Raw genomic sequence first — 19,058 nt, 5'->3', positions numbered from 1 at the left:
CCTTCAGAAGTGGCACCACCTCTGGCTGAGAAATTGTTTTAGCATCAAGTTGCACTCTGGCCCTGGAAATTTGCCTCTGTCACATGCCACTATAGCGTTGCCAGAAGCCACAAAGGCCATAAACCTCTTTCATAGGAGAGCGTGAAAGAGTATACAGTACTTAAAAGAGTGCACTGCTCATGGTTTCTCAGAAAAACAGGGCTCTTTGTCTCTGGAATAACTAGGGAACCTGCAATTCAAACAAATTCCCTAAGTCACTCATTAAATAATGGGCTGAGCTGACTCTACAAATAGAATCCCTTTAAGAACTGAGAGTTGTAGGGCGCCTGGGTGGCTCAGTCAGTTAAGCATCTGATTTCAGCTCAAGTCATCATCTCATGGTTTGTGAGTTCGAGTCCTGCGTGGGGCTCTGTGCTCACAGCTTGGAGCCTAGAGCCTGCTTCTGATTCTGTATCTCTCTCTCTCTCTCTCTCTCTCTCTCTCTGTGTGTGTGTGTGTGTCAAAAATAAATAAACATTTAAAAAATGTTGAAGAAAAAAAGAACTTAGAGTCTTAGTGTTCTTACTGTGTGCATCCCAATGACATTTATTGATCGCTTGCAGTATACCAGCCTTTTAAAAATCTCATTTCTCCCTTCCACAGTTCTATGGGAATGAGGATCCATTTTCCCTTATGTGAATTAGAACACTGATACATAGAGAAGTGAAACAGTTTACCCAAGCTCTCACAGCTAAGGAAGGGCAGAGCTAGGATGTAATCTGAAGTCCATGAGAATGAAAAGCTCCATTTCACTGCCTTGGCCAGCAGCCCCAGAGCCTTTTCAGATAGCCATACTTTCAAGTAATAGAAAAGTTAACTGAAATCCCTAACTTATGAACCAGGCTGTTGATTGGGACACGAAAAACAATTATTTTGCACTGTGTTCTGCCAGAGATGTTATTTTTCATTATTGCTAGGACTGCTCTCAGCAGGGTCACCTCATTAGCCGAGGAAAATGTCCCCTGTTGTTCCGTGAGAGACGGATCAGATGGAGAAGCGTAAAAACAAACTCTTAGAAAGTGATTCTGTGTTCCCCTCATTCAGGGGATGGAACAGTAATCCCCTTCTTTTCCGATTTCCAGCCTCCTAACTGATGTTTTAGTTCTGTAGCTGCAGAAGTGTTTTGAAAAGGATGGAAAAAGTTTTATAGAGTTGCCTTCCAAAAACTCTTTATCAGTGTTTCCATAGCAGAGCAAATTGGGGTGTTGAACCATTAGTGGGTATACTTAATACTCTGGTCTGTTTTAAATTTCCTCATGTAGGAAAATAAGTTTGGCTAGATTGCCTCTAATTGGCTATGAGGAATAACTAATAGTGAGACTTTCATTTTTTTTTTAATTTTGATTTTATTTTGGAAAAACCTCAAAGCAAACACTTCATCAACTATATTGATACACCTATTGATAGACATCTCCCAGGCCATGTGTCATGGAATCCATCCTTAAAGCCCTGTCACTTTGCCCCCTTTGCTCTCCATTAACTATAGAAAAACCAAAGCAATCTTTTCAAAATTACATTTGATCATGGGATTTGTATTTCATTTAGGATAAAATCAGAATGCCTCATACTGGCCCACCAGGCCTACATGACCTGGCTGTCCCTCACCCCTCAGAGCCTGCCTCCTCCCTTTTCCTTTCACTTGCTTCCCTGCACCCACTCCATTTTGTTTAATGTTTATTTATTTTATTTTGAGAGAGAGAGGGAGAGAGAGAATCCCAAACAGGCTCTGTGCTTTTAGCACAGATCCCCACATGGGACTCGATCCCACAAACTGCGAGATTGTGATTTGAGACACAATCGAGACTGATGGTCAACTGACTGAGCCACCCAGGTGCCCCTCAATTTTTATGTCAGCATCTGCATTCACGGCCCTTCTTTGAGGAGCATCAGTCCCTCCTGATTTCAACTTGGCTGATTCTTTCTCATGTTCAAGTTTCATCTCAAATCCCATTTCAGCAGAAAATTGCTCGCAGATTTCCTAAGGTGGTCATCCGTTTATCAGCAATCATACTGCATTCTCTTTTTCTATTTCTTAAAAGAAATTTTTAAGCATTTGAGTTGACCTTACTTATTATTTTTACTTATTTTTTTGTTAAACTAGCACAAAAGCAGGGACATTTCCCATCTTCTTTGTCATTGTACCTTATGCCTAGGATAGAACCCAGTATATAATAGGGTTCAAGAGTATTTGTTAGGTGAATGAATGAATGAATGAATGAATGAATTCCAGTTCTGTGCCTAGAATGAAATACAGTCCTAGATGAATGCCATAAATTCCCAAAATATTTCTTGAATTGCCCAGTTCTACATAAATATGGCAAAGTTGAGATTAAAATCAAAATTATAAAGTTTCTTCTTCTTATTCCTTGGTCTGCCTTCAAAAACAGGGGTTCTGTTGGGAAGTAGAGGTAAAGCCAAGGCAAACCCAGAGCTGCCTCACAGGGAGAAATTTCATACCATGTTATATCTCTCTTCTCCCTCTATGAGATATAATTCTTCTGTGTACTCCAGCAGGCCCATGCTGATTCTGATCAAAATTTTCAAGGTAACATCAGACCATCCCCAGATATCCTATTTTACAGTTGTTTCCAGGCCTTCTAATCTGCAAGAAATTAATCTTTTGACAGCGCTCTACCTAACACCTTCCCTACCAGAATGATGACAAAGTTACCCCCTCTCCTCTGCTAGCAGTCAACTCGTATCGTCTTATATCTTTAGGTTGCAAAATAAATAACCTTTCGTCCAGTGCCTGTATATGTCCCCAGTGTCCTTTTCTTGGGTTCACAGAATACAAATGGAAAAACGTTATTACCAGACACTAGTGTTTAAAAATGAAAATCAAACCTAATACATGGACTCAGACAACTGGAATAAGGAATATAATATTTATAAAACTGAGTAGGAGGTTGCAATCATTGCTCTAAAATAAAGCATTAAAAATTAATTCAGAGCAAACTTGTCTGTGCTACAGCAAACCTCTCTTTCATTAAGGTAGCGCTGAATGTTTCTCCAGAATTAGTTCCCCCAAATAGGTAAATAGCTTGTAAGAGCTGAGTGTTCTGCAAACTACAGAAGATCTACCTAAGGCACGATTTAGAGTTACCTTTAGTATTAGAGCATTACAGACCTTTAATTTTGAGCCAATTAATTGTGATTCTTGCAGATTCTCTACAGTTTTTGCCCTTGAGCATCACTAGGAAAGTTTAATTCATATCATTTTCATTTGATTAATCTACATGGTGCTGTATCATTTGGTCAATTCATCTGTTATACAATATTAAATATTGGGAAACAGGGGGTGCCAGTTATAAGTTGTACTTTTAAATTTTTATGAGTTAATTTTTTAATTTGTATTTCACATGTTTAAAGTGTTTCTCCCAGTCTTCTTCTTGACATTATTTTCTTTCTCCTCCTCCTCCTCCTTTCATCTTCTTCTTCTTTTTCTTCTTTTTCTTCTTCTTCTTCTTCTTCTTCTTCTTCTTCTTCTTCTNCTCCCAGGCCATGTGTCATGGAATCCATCCTTAAAGCCCTGTCACTTTGCCCCCTTTGCTCTCCATTAACTATAGAAAAACCAAAGCAATCTTTTCAAAATTACATTTGATCATGGGATTTGTATTTCATTTAGGATAAAATCAGAATGCCTCATACTGGCCCACCAGGCCTACATGACCTGGCTGTCCCTCACCCCTCAGAGCCTGCCTCCTCCCTTTTCCTTTCACTTGCTTCCCTGCACCCACTCCATTTTGTTTAATGTTTATTTATTTTATTTTGAGAGAGAGAGGGAGAGAGAGAATCCCAAACAGGCTCTGTGCTTTTAGCACAGATCCCCACATGGGACTCGATCCCACAAACTGCGAGATTGTGATTTGAGACACAATCGAGACTGATGGTCAACTGACTGAGCCACCCAGGTGCCCCTCAATTTTTATGTCAGCATCTGCATTCACGGCCCTTCTTTGAGGAGCATCAGTCCCTCCTGATTTCAACTTGGCTGATTCTTTCTCATGTTCAAGTTTCATCTCAAATCCCATTTCAGCAGAAAATTGCTCGCAGATTTCCTAAGGTGGTCATCCGTTTATCAGCAATCATACTGCATTCTCTTTTTCTATTTCTTAAAAGAAATTTTTAAGCATTTGAGTTGACCTTACTTATTATTTTTACTTATTTTTTTGTTAAACTAGCACAAAAGCAGGGACATTTCCCATCTTCTTTGTCATTGTACCTTATGCCTAGGATAGAACCCAGTATATAATAGGGTTCAAGAGTATTTGTTAGGTGAATGAATGAATGAATGAATGAATGAATTCCAGTTCTGTGCCTAGAATGAAATACAGTCCTAGATGAATGCCATAAATTCCCAAAATATTTCTTGAATTGCCCAGTTCTACATAAATATGGCAAAGTTGAGATTAAAATCAAAATTATAAAGTTTCTTCTTCTTATTCCTTGGTCTGCCTTCAAAAACAGGGGTTCTGTTGGGAAGTAGAGGTAAAGCCAAGGCAAACCCAGAGCTGCCTCACAGGGAGAAATTTCATACCATGTTATATCTCTCTTCTCCCTCTATGAGATATAATTCTTCTGTGTACTCCAGCAGGCCCATGCTGATTCTGATCAAAATTTTCAAGGTAACATCAGACCATCCCCAGATATCCTATTTTACAGTTGTTTCCAGGCCTTCTAATCTGCAAGAAATTAATCTTTTGACAGCGCTCTACCTAACACCTTCCCTACCAGAATGATGACAAAGTTACCCCCTCTCCTCTGCTAGCAGTCAACTCGTATCGTCTTATATCTTTAGGTTGCAAAATAAATAACCTTTCGTCCAGTGCCTGTATATGTCCCCAGTGTCCTTTTCTTGGGTTCACAGAATACAAATGGAAAAACGTTATTACCAGACACTAGTGTTTAAAAATGAAAATCAAACCTAATACATGGACTCAGACAACTGGAATAAGGAATATAATATTTATAAAACTGAGTAGGAGGTTGCAATCATTGCTCTAAAATAAAGCATTAAAAATTAATTCAGAGCAAACTTGTCTGTGCTACAGCAAACCTCTCTTTCATTAAGGTAGCGCTGAATGTTTCTCCAGAATTAGTTCCCCCAAATAGGTAAATAGCTTGTAAGAGCTGAGTGTTCTGCAAACTACAGAAGATCTACCTAAGGCACGATTTAGAGTTACCTTTAGTATTAGAGCATTACAGACCTTTAATTTTGAGCCAATTAATTGTGATTCTTGCAGATTCTCTACAGTTTTTGCCCTTGAGCATCACTAGGAAAGTTTAATTCATATCATTTTCATTTGATTAATCTACATGGTGCTGTATCATTTGGTCAATTCATCTGTTATACAATATTAAATATTGGGAAACAGGGGGTGCCAGTTATAAGTTGTACTTTTAAATTTTTATGAGTTAATTTTTTAATTTGTATTTCACATGTTTAAAGTGTTTCTCCCAGTCTTCTTCTTGACATTATTTTCTTTCTCCTCCTCCTCCTCCTTTCATCTTCTTCTTCTTTTTCTTCTTTTTCTTCTTCTTCTTCTTCTTCTTCTTCTTCTTCTTCTTCTTCTTCTTCTTCTTCTTCTTCTTCCTTTGTATCCTAGAATATACTGAAAAGAAGTAAAAATAAAAAAGGCTAATATTATCTGTGCATTTCTTTTTGAGATGAGATTTTTATTTTTCCCAATCTACACTATTCTTCTGAAGCCCTGAAATAAGTAACCTTATAACCTCCAGGCCCTATTGATTTTCAAACGATTTCAAATAAAAAGCATCCAGTTTCCGTTGCATTGACAAACCGTTCAGTCCCTGGGCAAAACCCATTGGATTCCTATTAAATGGAGGGACAGGAAACAACCAAAAATCCAAAAGGTGGATTTGAGATGGAGGGAGGAAGGGTGATCTCTCGGCTCAGCTTGGTAAATGGGTATTTAACCTTTGACCAACGATGACAGGTCTCCTTTAGTTCTTTTAGACCAAGAGCAAGCTGTTATGATTAAATAAAAAAGAAGAAAAACTGCTTAGAGCCTTACTGAATATGTCCTGGGAATTAAAGCATATGGCAGGGATAAGGAAAAAAAGATTTTCCTTATGCTAATGACCCTTGATGTCTGAAATAAATTAGATCCATTAGAGTTTATGCTCAATAAAAGAAAGACTTTAAGCACTCCAAAGTTAGTGACTCGAGACCAGTTTTGCTCTGAAATTCAATCTGCCTACTTATTAATTCTTGGTGAGGCTCCAAAGCAGACAGGAGATGCAAAATCATAATTCTGTACTGAACCAGAATTTTAAAGGACCACAGGTTTCTTTTCTTTTTCTTTTAATTAAACCATTTTTCATGCTTATTTTGTTTCCCTCATTAATTTGATTTTGTTCCCATTTTTGTTTCATTTTTTTGTTCTTTTCAAGGTTTCCTTTATCCTATTTCAACTGAACAGAGAACCCAGAATGAATATGGATTTTCTTGTAAGTTTGATGTTTAGTTTTTATGTTGCTGAATAACCATTTAACATTATTGCCCCCCAGTTCAAGTTTACCTTTCTTTGGATCACAGATGTGCACACAGGAAATAGGCGCCTAATATATTCTAACATGAAAAACAAATTAGATTTTCACCACTGAGGAGAAGAAAGGAGGGTCATTTCAAGCCTCTGCCAGCTTTAAAATCTATCAGTCTACCATTCAAAGCTTCAGTCTCAATAGCTGACAAACCATATCATAAAATGTGCTGATCTAATAAAGGTCCAGGTTCAAATGCTAAAAAGTAAAGGGTTGAGAAAATGCAGATCTGTTGAGTTAGGCAGCATGAATGTTGGTTAAGTAATTACAGCCTGATAAAGTAAAACCTTAAGGATTTAGATGTAATATTCTGGCTGGAGTTCAGAATATTGCTGCAGGGCCTCAGATATTACCCAGCAGCAACGTTCAGTCGGCCCTTGGAAAGCAGTCCTCGCACAACCAAGCTCAGTGTTTGGGCTGTCACTAGTATTCTGGAAAGATCTGTCAATATTGACTTAATTGATGGGAAAGTTGATATTCTGGACACTTTGGGAAAGATAATAGTTGAAAAAAATTCTCTCACATGCAGTATATTTAAACACAAAATGCTAAAGGGGACGGAGCAGTTTCTATCAGGGAATCCCCTTAAACTGTCAACATGTCAAAGAAACGGTGACACGGGAGTTTGGGTGAGCCTCTGGCAATCTAAATGATGAGTCATTTCTCCCATATAAACTATGTGGCTGTGAGTCTTAGTGAACAGAATAGGGGCTCCTTAACTTTTAGGAGGCCATGGAAATTGCATCTCTGAAAACTCCCTTCCCCCAAACTGCAGATGTGTATAAAATGGAGCGTAAAAAGGCTCTTCTTGACCGCTTGAAATGCCCCTGTAAAATCACCTCTTTCCCAGTGAGTGGAGAAGCTTCGGTCCTTTGCTGAATATTTTTGTGGGTGACAAAAAACTAAAACCAGAGACTTGAAGATGTCTTGAGGGTTCTGGAAAGGTTTGCTTTTGTTCGTTTTGTTTCAGCTATCAGCTTCTATCACCTTTCGCACTTGGAGTGAGGCATGTTCTGTGCCACCGAGGCAAGATGAACATTTACAGGATTGGTCTTCTTGCTTTACCCGGAAACAGACCTCCCAACTGATTGCGCACTGTGTTGGTCAAATGCTCAATTGCCTTCTAGGCTGGTCTGACCTTTCTGATCACTGAAGCAGGCCTTTATCTTACTCAGTGCACCATACAGACGTATTTGATTCAGTAACAAGCGGCTAAATGTAAATCGCTGACCAGAGACCGTGAGAAGCTCGTGGTTCTGGGAGGTAATACTGAATCTGTATCAAAAGCCTGGTGTTATCAGCATTGACCTCTGCTCCCCAAATCTTCTGAAAGCACACCTTTAAAATCCAGCATGTTTGCTCCTGGTATTTGTTTTGCTTTGTTACATATACCGTTCCCACCCACCTGTTCACTGATTTACGGGAAAGGGAGAAGAATTATTTGTGGAAAGTAAGTTTTTGACTTGGAATGATACTTAAGAAATATTCTGGTTCAATAACTACACAGATTCAGAACAAGCCAGATATTTCTAACAGAATATTGATGTTTATGTTTTTAGAGAACCATCAGTGAATTCAAAGAAGGCTTCCAAACTTTTCCACCTGAAATTAGTAATGAACTTCTTTTTCCGTGTAGGTTGGGATGCTCTTAGTTGCAGTTTCTTTTTATGCCTTCTAATAAATGGTCTGTTATGCTGCCCAATTTAAGATAGATTAGTGGGTGGGTAGATGCAGAGTGAGAAGGGAAAAGAAATCAGAGATAATTTTCCACTGAAAGGCACAGTCATTTTATATAGCTTTTGAAATAGATTTGAAATTAACCTATAAAAAAGGCAATAAATGTCGGGAAAAATATTACAGCAAATGTGTGTGTACTGTGGGAAATTTCTCTAAGCAGTTGGTCCAATGTTTCCTTGTCTTCTCCAGCTGCTCCTGATTCAGATGATGTCGCTCTGTATGTTGGCATTGTGATAGCTGTGATAGTTTGCCTGGCCATTTCTGTAGTTGTGGCCCTATTTGTGTATCGCAAGAATCATCGCGACTTTGAGTCTGATATTATTGACTCTTCGGCGCTCAATGGAGGCTTTCAGCCGGTGAACATCAAGGCAGCGAGGCAAGGTCAGTTCACATTGCACTTCACACCTGTGATTTATGCGTGTGACCAGCATCCCTGTGTGGTTCCGAAATCAGTGACTTTCAAGTTATGTAGGTTAGCCAGAGCATAAGCTCCACGAAGACATGGATTTGGGTTCGTTTTATTCATTACTCTATTGACTTCATTCATATAACAAACTAGAGTGGACAATGTGCACAAATCTTTTTTTTTTTTTTTGTGACAGGTTTCTCTGTCATACTTTTAAACTTTTACTTTAAAAGAATACACAGATTGGCTGGCTGATTTCTTACCNTTTCCACAGAAACCAGTCTTCTGTTTGTAGTGACTATGGTGATTTTTCATTCAGTAGCCATGTCTTTTGTTTGTTCGTTTGTTTTTGTTTTTAATGCCCATCTCTCTTTCTCAGGCACGATTCTCTTTTCAGAACTCCTTTCTGAGGATTAATAAATTCAATGCTCCCTTGGAAGTTATTAATTTCATAGACTAATTTCATAGTGATGAATTTCATAGACATCCTGCTTTCTAAGAATATGCTATGTCTTGTACCAAATTTATTGAATAGGGAGACAGGGTCTCTAATTTTCAGTGTTGTTCCCCCCCCCTTTTTTTTTTTTTTTTTTTTTTGCCTTTTGACAAGACAGCTTGCATAGCTATGGATATAGTCATCTACAGATAACCTCAAATCCACTATAGACAAGGAAAACTATTACCTAAGTCACTGGGTGTGGATCACTGTCTGCGAATTCAATGTGTTGAAATAGCCTAATATCTTAGGAGCAATGAGTAGACTTCAAGGCAAATATAGAATGAACTTGTCTCTTAATTTGTAGCCAGTAATAAAATGGATTGCAGTTATCTCACTGCCCTGCTTTCAACAGAGCCTTAGAATCTATACATTTCTGATATCCACTGAGTTCGTTTGTGTTTGGCTCAGAAAGTATCAGGGTGAGCCCGGCTAGTAGAAGTTACCTGAATGGAAAATGCAGACATACTTCCTTTCTCTTTCTGAACCAGATCTCCTCGTGGTGCCCCCAGATCTCACATCAGCTGCTGCCATGTACAGAGGACCTGTCTATGCCTTGCATGATGTCTCAGACAAAATCCCAATGACCAACTCTCCAATCCTGGATCCACTCCCCAACCTGAAAATCAAAGTGTACAACACTTCAGGTGCTGTCACCCCCCAAGATGACCTCTCTGAGTTTGCATCAAAGCTGTCTCCTCAAATGACCCAGTCTTTGTTGGAGAATGAGGCACTCAACGTGAAGAATCAGAGTCTAGCAAGGCAGACGGATCCGTCCTGTACCGCATTCGGCACCTTCAACTCTCTCGGGGGTCACCTGATTGTTCCAAATTCAGGTAATTTCTAGAGGTGTAAATCACATAGATCTTGAGAACATATTTTTGTACTCAAATCTTTTTATTTTTAATTTATTTGTTTTCATTAGGCCTGAAAAGTTAGTTGGAGCCTAGTCTAACCCAAATCTACTTTCAATGTAAATCAACATTGCTTCAGACAAAATCAGCAAGGCCATTCATCTTCCTCCAGCCAACTCGGAAAACACTTCCTCTAGAAATATTATACTCACAACTTTCTGCCAAGATGTAATTTGGAACTGTCATTGACCTTCTTTTTACTAGAGCTTCAGAAGGCAACGGCAAGCCAGAAGTGCTCGCCGTTGTCATCACACTTTAAAAGGACAAATTAATTAGAAAACATATTAGTTGGTTCACTTCCAATGTACTGTAGGAAGCAGTACTTCAGACTGATTTTTAGATCAGAGGACATCATTGTAGACATCAAATCTTCATTTATTAACTTAACTCTTTATTACACAGTCTTCAACCTCAAGGTATTTGTAACGGACTCACTCCCTCTTCTGATCAATCTCTCTGGAATCACAGCCTCATTATGTGTACTGTGTATTTATAGTATAATTGAGTTTTCAGCTTCTTATTTAGTTATCTGCTTCTAGAGGATAAGTGACATAAAGGACTTAAACGGTGAACTTAAGTTAGTGACTGATAATGTTTGATTAACGTTTGATATTTATTAATCAGTATAACAATGGGTTTTTACCTATTGGCCATAAGAGGGTTAATGGATTCCTCTGTGAATCTCTGTTAGCTCTATTCAACAGCACAGCAATAAGAAACAATTTGATTGACCCAAAGTCCCCATGTGGCATAAGGAAATAATATAATGTAAAAATAGCCATACAGCCAAATAATACACAGAACTGAATACCAGCTGCAGATCTGAATACGAACTTGTCATTGATTCTTTCATTCAGTCCCCCGTTTCAATGCCTTGCCAATTTGTCACACCATTCCTTTAAAAGTATATTTTAATAAGTTAAAACACTTAAGGGAATATCATTTTTCCTTTTATCTATACATTTTACATAGCTGAGATCATACATTATATATGCTTTTTTCACCTTTTTCTCTTTTTAATTCTCATGCTGCTATATGCTTTTTAAAACCATGATTTAAAATATATTTTTATAAGTGTATCAAATGAATAGATCAAAATATGCTCTATTGCTCTTTTATTGTTTAAACACATTATATTATTCTCAAGACAGTTTTTTTCATGATATTTACTGGATTCTACCTTTCCTTCCCACTTCCACACCTGTCACTTTTTCATATGTGAATTATTATAAAGGCTTCTTAAGTAGAAAGGAGGGAGGTTGATTGTATTAAATACTTTCTACATACTAGGCAGTGGTGATTTACCTACATTATTTTGTAACAAGCCACCTAACATGTATCAGGCATTATTCTTATCACTTTACATTCATAGTTTTATTTTATTGCTATAACATAAAGTTACATTTTATTGTTCCCATTAGAAAAAATAAAAAACTACCAAGGGTTGGTAGACTTACACGTGGACTTCCTGCTTCCACTCCGTGCCTCTGCAAACCATCCTGTCCCCAGGTGTGACCTTCCGCTTCCCACAGCACTGAGCCCTTATGTGACTTTCCTCCTCAAGATGGCCATGACTCAACATTTCCAGCCCGTTACACAAAGGCCTCTGAATAACGATTCCTCCTTAAGTCTCCAGTCTTCCTTCTTGAGACTTTCCAACATGGTCGGGCAAGTTTCCTTACTGCCCTGTGCTCGTTTGGCATATTCCATTTCCTTGCTAAGTAAAGTATAACTTACTCAAAGACAGGAACACTATCTTTTACTTCTTGGCATTCACAGTACTGCCAAACACTGTACTCAAAATGATGCTCCCTCAATTTTTAGTGAGCCGGACGTAAACTGCATTTATTGGAATAAAATCACAGAGACGAGTGTCTACAGGTTGCTGCCCACCATGAATTATTCTTTGTGATGATCCCATGGTGATGTAGGCTGGTGGTTCTTATAGCGTGTCCACAGGCCACCGTCATTGGTGTCACCCTACAACTTTCTAGAGGCACACCTTCTGTGGGTCTTCTAAGTCAAAAATCCTGGGCGTGGGATCCGGCTTTTAGCAAGCCCTGCAGGTGATTCTAATACAAGCTCACATGGGAAAGTACCGCGATAGGCCCAGTGAATTTAGAACAAAGCTTGATCCCCTAGTCCTACAAAATGGTGTCTGTCGCAACCTAGTAAACACCTGCCTGACCTGCGTTGACTAAAAACAAGTCCATAGTTTTGTCTGTTGTCTGTTTTCTAGAGTTATGACTGATGAAAGAAGTTCTTCACCAATTATTATTCTGTTATGAAAAAAACACTGATGCTAACCAGATATCTCAGAAATAAGTGTTTTTTGAAATTATTGAGGTTAGCATTTCCCTGACTTTGAATTTTGTGGGGATTTTTTTTTTCTTAAATTAGAAACGATGCATCATTACAGCTGTTTGAAATTTTAAGAGCGGTTGTTGGTTTTCCCCTCATTTTACAAGGAAAACAACAGTGGAACCATCTGTCTATTCCTTAAATAAAACAAGAGTTTAAAAAATTACATCATTCCTTTGAGTAATTCCAGAACAGTTCAGAGGGAGCTGTGGTAACAAATAAGGCCAATAAGGACGGAAAGCAGGGCAGCTATGAATATTTACATGTCTTTAGAGAAAAAGCAGGCTTGTGGCTGCATGGCCACAAAATCTCCTCATTCCCTTTCACTTGCTTCAAAGGCATTCTGTGAAGTTTCCTTTTGATTCATAGGTCTTATGTGACTGCTTTTCTCTTTTGCTATTCAGGAGTAAGCTTGCTGATTCCCGCTGGGGCCATTCCCCAAGGGAGAGTCTACGAAATGTATGTGACTGTACACAGGAAAGAAAATATGAGGTAAATATGCCTTTTCTGGTGTGCTTGACTTTATCAATGTCTGACCTGGAGGAGAATTGTGCAATAGAAAGAATAAACCCCACATGTCTCAAGTGGCCTACCTCCAGCATACCCTTTTTTTCCCTAGATCTAGAAAACATCGGCTTCTCTTTATCTTCGAAGCTTCAGACACTTTTGCAGATCTTGAGTATGGGCCGAAGGCCGGAGATCTTTTCTCAAGTGGACATGTGGCCATCATAGCTGGAAAAAATGGCCAGAGAGGTGATCCTTAGATGATCCAGAGAGATGTGTGGTAGACGCAGACATCAGCTTCATGGGGGCCTGGCTCAGGAATCCAGCCCATCCCCATTACAGGGTTAAAGGTCACAAAGATTAGACAACCCCTTCACCTCTGACCTGTCACCCCCACGTCAGCCTAGCATTTTATTCTCACCTGCGGGTTCTTCTTTTTGTGACTCTTCCTGACTTAAGCCTTATCAGCCTCCTTCTCAGGTTTAGCCTTATAAATTCCATATTGAGCCTTTCTAAATGGATCCAGGATTGATTAAAACTAGATTGAGTCAAAAGGCTTTGTTTTGAATGTGTCGTGGTCATAAAGATGAAGTTATTTCAAGTGAAAAATAACAAGAGGAGTTTAAATGTCCTAAATTCAATTTTCAGCCTGGCCTATAACAAATCTAACAAATGGTCTCTCCTGGTTACTTCCAACATAAAATGTGTGTGTTAAATAGTGCTTTAAGGCCTGACTGATTAATGCTTCTGAAGTACACCATGATCTTAAAATAAGACTTGGTTGAAATGAAGATCGTTATGTGTAATTATCATTGCTTTTCCCAAGGGGAAAGGCATCGGCTCTCCAGCCCTGCGCTCCAGATACAAAGCATGAGTGACAAATGTTGAACTAGGTTATCATTATAATGCATTATACCTTCTGTCTCCCCTCTCTCATCATCAGAAAAACATCCATTTTTAGTCTTGCTCTTCAAAAGCCGAAAAAGCTCTTTTATCATGCTCTCAGGCGCGGATACTGGCATTTATAATCCGGAGGACCCCGAACAGTTTTTTCCTTGGGTGGTGCACTTTCACCTACCCAAGCACTAGCCTAAGAAAATGACAAGGTTCCTTGAGTGTTATTCATGCCTTAAACTTGAGCAACAGAAAATTACTAAAAGGCTTGTATTTACTCACATCAAATATTCATTTTTTTCATTCTCGATGCAGAGTAATATTCACAGGCCCTGAGAGCGCCCTTCTTTTGCAACAAGAGAAATAAAGATCAGCAAACTCGAGGATCCCTTTATGTACTTTTTTCTTCTCTCTCCTGTCCTAAGTCAAGGTTTGCACCAAGTACATCCATCCCTCAAGGTCTTTGCCAACTTGGGCATTTTGTTAAAACAGAGATGAAGGTTGGCTTGTGCTTTATGCTCAGAAGCAGTGAGGTGTCCGGGTCTCTTACTGTCCTTGTAATCATCATTATCTTGCTGCAGATCAAGCCTTAAGGGCTGCTGCCGGCATGCCGAGGCTGAACGGGGCGTGCATTCGTGCATTCGTGCGGCTTGTGTGGTTTTCCTTCCCATGGTGTGGCCAGCACCCCGGCAAGAATAATTGTGCATATGAGATGAAAGAAAGGGAAAACAAAAACATGATACAGCTAGACACTTCTGTTTTGAGTTTCCTCTCCCTTTGACTCGAAAGGAAAGGAAAAAACTCTCACTTCTTGCCATCCCTACCGCCTGAAGTTAGGTGCAGAGAGAATTACGCTGTTGAACTTGGTGTGCCTCAGAGAAGTTCTTTTTATAAAATTGAAGCTAGAGAAACCCCAAGATCTCAAAATATGCACAAGAGACTGCGAAACAAGAAGCTAACACAAGAAGATGACTGTGTCAGATAACGAGCATTTCCTCTCATCACTTATTTTCTGTCGTGAACTAGATGCGTTTTTGTTTTAAAGACACAATAACAAGAATGTGTTTGGGGATATCTTAATAATCGAAAGCATGGTACCACTTATTTGCCATACTGTAAATTTCATTTATTCCCCACTGCAACCCTGTGATGAGTTCCAGTTTAACGATCAAAGCACTAGGGCTCGGGGAAATCAAGTCACATAACCAAGTTTTCACAGTCAAAAACTGAGGGACTGCTGAATTCCCAAACAGGTGATTTCACCGCAAAGCTTTCCTGCTCTCTCCCAAACCATCCCTTCATTGTAGACAGCACCAAGACACACCAAGTTTCTGCTTCTTACTGTAGTACGTTCTTGAGCACAGTTTCTTTCTTCAGCTCCCTGAAGATCCTTTCTATCCTCACACGACCTGAGATAGAGTTTCTGACAGAGAAGACATTGGGAGGGCATCAGAAGACATGAATGTTACTTCAAGTCATTTATAGGACAATTTTGATCATTTTCCTCCATTTTCTTTCTCCCCGATTCCCTTTATTGCATCCCAAACTGGGTATTTTTCCAGCTGGATGGTACCCAGCTGGTCATCTGCTGATGTGAACTGTCTAAAGGGAGGCGTGAACTTAATTACACATGGCAGAGTGGATATGACAAGGGCGCCTTATCATTACTGAATGTGCTCTAGGAGAGAACCCGGAATGGCAGATGAGCTGCCTAAATGAGCTGCTGAGATGGGACAGGCAGTCCCAGACAAGGGAGCAAAGCTGTGAGGGCGTGCTCGTGATTTCTACCGCTCCTGCTTTACACAGCTCGGGAGACACCGCAAAGCCTCTCTTTCCCCTGTGGATACAATTTCCATGATTAATGGCACTAACATGGACCTTTTTGCCTTGTTTTCAGTAGCAGTTTAAAAAAAAAAAAGGAGTCTGACTCAGACTGGAATTTTGCTCTTTGTCATTTCTTATTGAAAAATAATTGGAATTAAAAAAAATCAATGCTAATTGCCCCTTTCTCTGTATTCTGTCCTTGCTTAGCAGTTTTCTCTAAAGGCCAGAAAATCAACTTAGACATTCCAAATGTGAAGGTAAAAAGAGCTTTTTTGGAAAGCCATGGGGAGCCATGGAAGGTCTCTGAGCAGCCAAGCAATAAGAGAATAGCAGTGCATTTTCAAGATTGATCTGGTGAGGTAGGCTGGATGCGTTGGTGGAGGGAACCCGAAGACTCCCTGAAGGCGACTGCCTGGTTGGGCTGTGGCGGTAAACTAGGTGTGAGGGGAGAGGGGAGGAACCAGGCCTGGGTCAGGGGATGGAAAGTGAGATACATTTCAGAAAAAAAAGATTTCACCACCAGGTAGAAGTGTTGCAGAAGAATAACAGAACACAACAGATAGGTGTAGGAACCAAGCCTTGGGCACTGGGAAAATTGTGAGTTCAAGTGCTTCAAGGAGGAAGGACAAATTCTGAGTTAGATGTGGGCAGTGTGTGTGGGTAGGGATATGGGATTCATGTTGGAGATGCAAATGGGGAGTCACCAGTGGGTGGATCCTCTGAGGTTAAAAATGCAGAGGCAGAGAGAAGAGACCAGGGGAAAGAGCTTCAGGAAATATTCTTTATTGAAGTTTGGATGTGATGAGCAAAACGGAGTAGAACATAGAAGGATAAGGCAGATAAATACAGAGTTTGCGTCTGGCGTGCTGCTTATACTGAGTGGCTACTCAATGAACATCTTTCTAGGAGAGAATGAATGATTGCAATTACAATAGGAAAAAAAATCACAGATAAAAAGAAGTTAAATGGAGGCAATAGTTGACACATGTATTAGTAAAATTAAAATGTACAGAAAGAGAATAATAAAGGAAATCATTGGGGTGCCTGGGTGGCTCAGTCAGTTAAGCATCCGACTCCTGGTTTCAGCTCAGGTCATGATCTCACAGTTCAGTTCATAGGTTCGAGCCCCACATCAGGCTCTGCACTGAAAGCGCAGAGCCTGTTTGGGATTTCTCTCTCTGTCTCTCTCTTCGCCCCTCCCCAGCTTGCTCTTTCTCTCACTCTCTCTTTCTCTCAATAAATAAATAAACAAAAAATTCAAAAAAAAAAGAAATCATTGGATTTGTCAACTGCAGGACATTGGTGTAAGAAGGGCTCAGGGTGTGAGTTAGTGGTGAGGCCATGTAAGCTATCTAGCATATATAGGGACTGAATATAAATAATAAAGTAGCAGGTTAGGATAGCGGGCCAAAATTCTCTTATGTAAGTAATCATATAGCAGAAAATTTCATTTATTTTTACATGTTTTGGGAACTTGGTAAAACAGTAGTTGACATTATTGTTTCTCAGAGAAACTCAGTGATATTCCTTTTTGGAGTCCTCAAGTCCTTATTTGAACATACAGCCATATAAAGGGCTACAGCTGTAGAGAAAGAGAGTGGAGTGCAGCCATATTTAAATCTTATTTTCTCACTGCCCTCCAGAGTGCCCATACACTGCAGTCCCTCTTATAAAGAAGTGATTCCAGGTGATTTACGAAAACAGTCTTTTCAATGGGAGAGGAAAAAAAAAAAAAACTTGCAAATAAGCAGATGAGAAAATGAGAAAAATTAAGATTTGAAAAGGTAAAGTCAGGCGAGCAGTTAAAGTATAAAACGTTTGGTGTAATTCCCAGCATATTTCCCGGTAATAGGTCATGAATTTACTATTCCAAAGCTTTCAAGAGGGGAACGTGGTAAATGATAAAGTCCATGTGTCCATGAGGAAAAAATGTGCCCAAATGAAGCTCAATTATTTCTCCCTTCATTCCACATAAAGAAGACATTTTTTGTTAATACAATTAACAACATGCTTAAATTAAAACAGCAATGAGTTTTCATAGGACTCCTGGTAGCATCCCTCAATGGAAGTAGATGGTATAAGGCCTAAGTATAAATTCAATAAAATAATCTCACAAGGATTCGTCAGTTCAGTTAGAGCACAATACTTAGCTGTTCTGACTTAATCCAGGGATAGAGTCTGGCTTGTCTAGGGAGATGGTGGCACACCCTTCAGAGTGGCTTCCATAAATATTTTTTTTTGCTCAATTGAGCTTTTGATAGCAAGTGAATTAGATATTCCCTGTCAGATACCGAGAGTGCAAATATTTCAAGTTGCCAGTTATATGTGAAACCGTGTGCTTCAAAAGTCAGCCGAGCCCCGGGGGGGCAGGGGGGGGATTGTCATCCTGAGGGACCTGACAGAAGACGTGTATGTCAATAGAAAGCATCTTGTCTCCACACAGAGGTGGATGGAGACAGATTCTCTTCAAGAAGTAATTTTGGGCTTGCTCTAGCAAATAGACTAAAAAAAGTCTCAAGGCCTTGAACCCTGATAAGAGACCCAAAATACACCATTGTGTGAAAGAAACCAAATCACTTGTGTTTGAAATCTAGCTTTGCCCGTTACTAGTTTTGAGACCAAAGGCAAGCATGTGAGTACATCTAGATTTCAGTTTCCTCTTCTGGAGAAAGAAGTAATACAAATACTTAACTTGATTCCCTTACGGGTGTGCCGTGAGCAGCAAATGCAATTGCTTTTATGAAAGTTTTCTAAATTATTCACTTCTGTGTAGGGGAAGTTCTCCTTACAGATAACGGCAAGCAGAGGATGAGCAAATCTCTCTGACAGGAAACTAAAATGCTTCTCTGAGGGCTTTGTCCTAGAGGCTTCAGAACCCATCTAGCATTTCCCATGATATTATCCTAGCCAGACTTTGAACAGCCTTTGAAACTTTAATTATTGTTCATTAGTAAATTTTGGCTTAATTGCTACTTCTGCAGCTAATTTTTGCTTTGTTCTCATTTCTGTGTCATCTGTAGTTAATATTTATAGAATGTTTACTAAAAATCTCAGATAACTCATGAAACATATAAGAGTGACACCCTCTATAAAATCATGGGTCAGGCTTATTTATATTTATTTTACTAGCTTTGTTTTATGTATTGTGATCTTCTTTCTTTACATAAAATGTAATGTGGATTTAAACAATCTGACCTTCGCTTTCACAAAGTTAAATCTTGATCTTCCCTCAGTCACTCCTTCCATGTATGCTTGGAAATGTTTCCAATTTCAACACCACTTCTTTCGTCTTGAAAACGAAAAGATTCTTATCATGATT

The 19,058-nt window shown here is 39.3% G+C and overlaps 1 protein-coding gene across 3 annotated transcripts in view; it reads left to right on the top strand.

Annotated features, from left to right (window-relative positions):
- The window catches only part of UNC5C (unc-5 netrin receptor C), a 363,130-nt gene that overhangs the window by 304,521 nt on the left and 39,551 nt on the right, over positions 1-19,058 (top strand). The window contains exons 8-11 of one of the 3 annotated variants that reach the window (XM_077762330.1): positions 6,454-6,510; positions 8,530-8,721; positions 9,755-10,078; positions 12,922-13,009. In XM_077762330.1, the coding sequence (XP_077618456.1) occupies positions 6,454-6,510; positions 8,530-8,721; positions 9,755-10,078; positions 12,922-13,009 (661 nt within the window). Of the gene's footprint in view, positions 1-6,453; positions 6,511-8,529; positions 8,722-9,733; positions 10,079-12,921; positions 13,010-19,058 lie in introns of all 3 variants that reach the window. The other 2 variants (XM_077762329.1, XM_077762331.1) reach the window with 2 other exon arrangements.

The sequence above is a fragment of the Crocuta crocuta genome, unplaced genomic scaffold (genome assembly GCF_008692635.1).
Source record: "Crocuta crocuta isolate KB4526 unplaced genomic scaffold, BGI_CrCroc_1.0 scaffold83, whole genome shotgun sequence".
NCBI lineage: Eukaryota > Metazoa > Chordata > Mammalia > Carnivora > Hyaenidae > Crocuta > Crocuta crocuta.
This window is presented reverse-complemented; position numbering and strand designations above follow the sequence as displayed.